Source organism: Sinocyclocheilus rhinocerous, unplaced genomic scaffold (genome assembly GCF_001515625.1).
Source record: "Sinocyclocheilus rhinocerous isolate Xijiao unplaced genomic scaffold, SAMN03320098_v1.1 scaffold23719, whole genome shotgun sequence".
In the NCBI taxonomy this organism is placed as follows: domain Eukaryota; kingdom Metazoa; phylum Chordata; class Actinopteri; order Cypriniformes; family Cyprinidae; genus Sinocyclocheilus; species Sinocyclocheilus rhinocerous.
Genome location: NW_015650462.1, coordinates 1 through 1,671, shown reverse-complemented (window position 1 = coordinate 1,671; position 1,671 = coordinate 1). Strand labels below are relative to the sequence as shown.

Here is a 1,671-nt window from a genome sequence, read left to right as displayed (position 1 = left end):
ACCTGATATTTTATATATTACTAGAGGTTGAAAAATTTGTATTCATTATAAAATATGCCATTATAAAATTGAAGCCTGTTACGCTTCAATGTGTGTGTGTGTGTGTGTGTGTGTGTGTGTGTGTGAGAGAGTGATTGTGGCAAACACACAGTGAGACCATGAATAATGTCAGTGATAGTGATTCACATCAAACCGGCTGAACACATTTCAACGAGACGATCACATGCTCGTTGAGGTCAAAGGTCAGCTGTGCCTTGACCTCTCACCTGCAGGATTGTCCCCTCGGCCCCGTTGAACAGGAAGATGACACCGTGTTTGAGAGGCGTGGAGAGATTCGTTAGAGAATGTAAAACCTCCAGCATCACTGAACAGCCGACGGCGTCATCACTGGCTCCTGAAACACACACACACACACACGTTATTAATCACACAGATCTAGAAACATGACTCAAAGAAAAAATAAAACCTACTACAAATACATAAAACCAATTTATACAATACAATTTAATCCTGTCAATCAAACGCAGTGCTAAAACCCAATCCCAAATCATAACTGACTGGGATTTGACATCAAACATGACAGAACAACAACAACACTCAAAATCACATGCTGCCTATTAAACACTCGTGCTGTGCATCTTTTTGCACACACTCACTTACACATCGATGTTACTGCTGTTTCACTTCCTGGTTTTCTAATGATCAGGATATCACAGGATAGATGACAACGGAGTGTAATAATCCACTATACCCATAAATAATGCAAATAACATAACAAAACAAAGAACACTGACAGCAAACATAATGCAACCTTAAACTGCTCGATCTGATCGCTGTCACTTCAAACCACAGCAAACACAACTGAGAAAAAGGTCACAAATGACGAAATATGGAGCATTTCCTGCTCATGTCTGCAGTAAAACGTCAGATATCTCAATAAACTCAGTAACTCTCCACATTCATTTCACCGCTCTAGACTCTGAATGATCACTGAATGATGAAGAGAGACTCATTTAAAACTTTTTTTTTCATTTTCCTACTTAAGGAGAAACATCTGAGACAAAGATAAATACTTAATTCAATTCTCAATTACATCTCATTTAAGTCTTAGAAGTTATAAAAGAGCAACTTCTGAGCAATAACATTTTATTAACTCTCACTAATGAGCTTCATAATACTCACTGCAAGAAACGAGTAGCATCATGTTGATACTTAAAACAACGTTGAATTGAACTTAAATGAGACGTGACTGAGATTCTCATAGGCACTGAAGGATGAATTAAGGAAGAAGCATAACTTCATTAAAGCATATAAACTCAGTGTCTCCTGAGCTGTAAGCGACAGCAGGTTCACTGAAGCGTTGATGAAGCGCTGTAGAAACGCACCGGGGCTGTTGGCCACCGAGTCAAAGTGGCAGTTCGCCAGCATGAAGTGCTGTGCGCTGGTCTTTGGCTGGAGTTTGACGGCGATGTTGGTCACACGGTCGTAGCAGCTGATGCTGAAGCAGCCGCTGGGCCGCTGGATGTCCACCGTGATGGAGTGAGGTCCGGTTTCACTCTCAGACCGGATCTGCTCGATCTGATCCAGCAGGTAGCTGACTGAGGCGATCTCGTTCTCTGGGCTCCAGATGCTGGTGATCCGCTCCAGATGCTTCCTGATTCACAACATAAC

The 1,671-nt window shown here is 41.7% G+C and overlaps 1 protein-coding gene across 1 annotated transcript; it reads right to left on the bottom strand.

Moving 5' to 3' along the window:
* Positions 1-266: 266 nt before the first annotated feature.
* Positions 267-1,621, bottom strand: LOC107712036 (endoplasmic reticulum metallopeptidase 1-like; the record flags this gene model as incomplete). The annotated part of the gene is made up of 2 exons (XM_016517167.1): positions 267-394; positions 1,386-1,621. Coding segments are annotated over 2 exons (364 nt in total), but the record flags the coding sequence as incomplete, so codon positions are not given.
* Between the last annotated feature and the right edge of the window lie 50 nt (positions 1,622-1,671).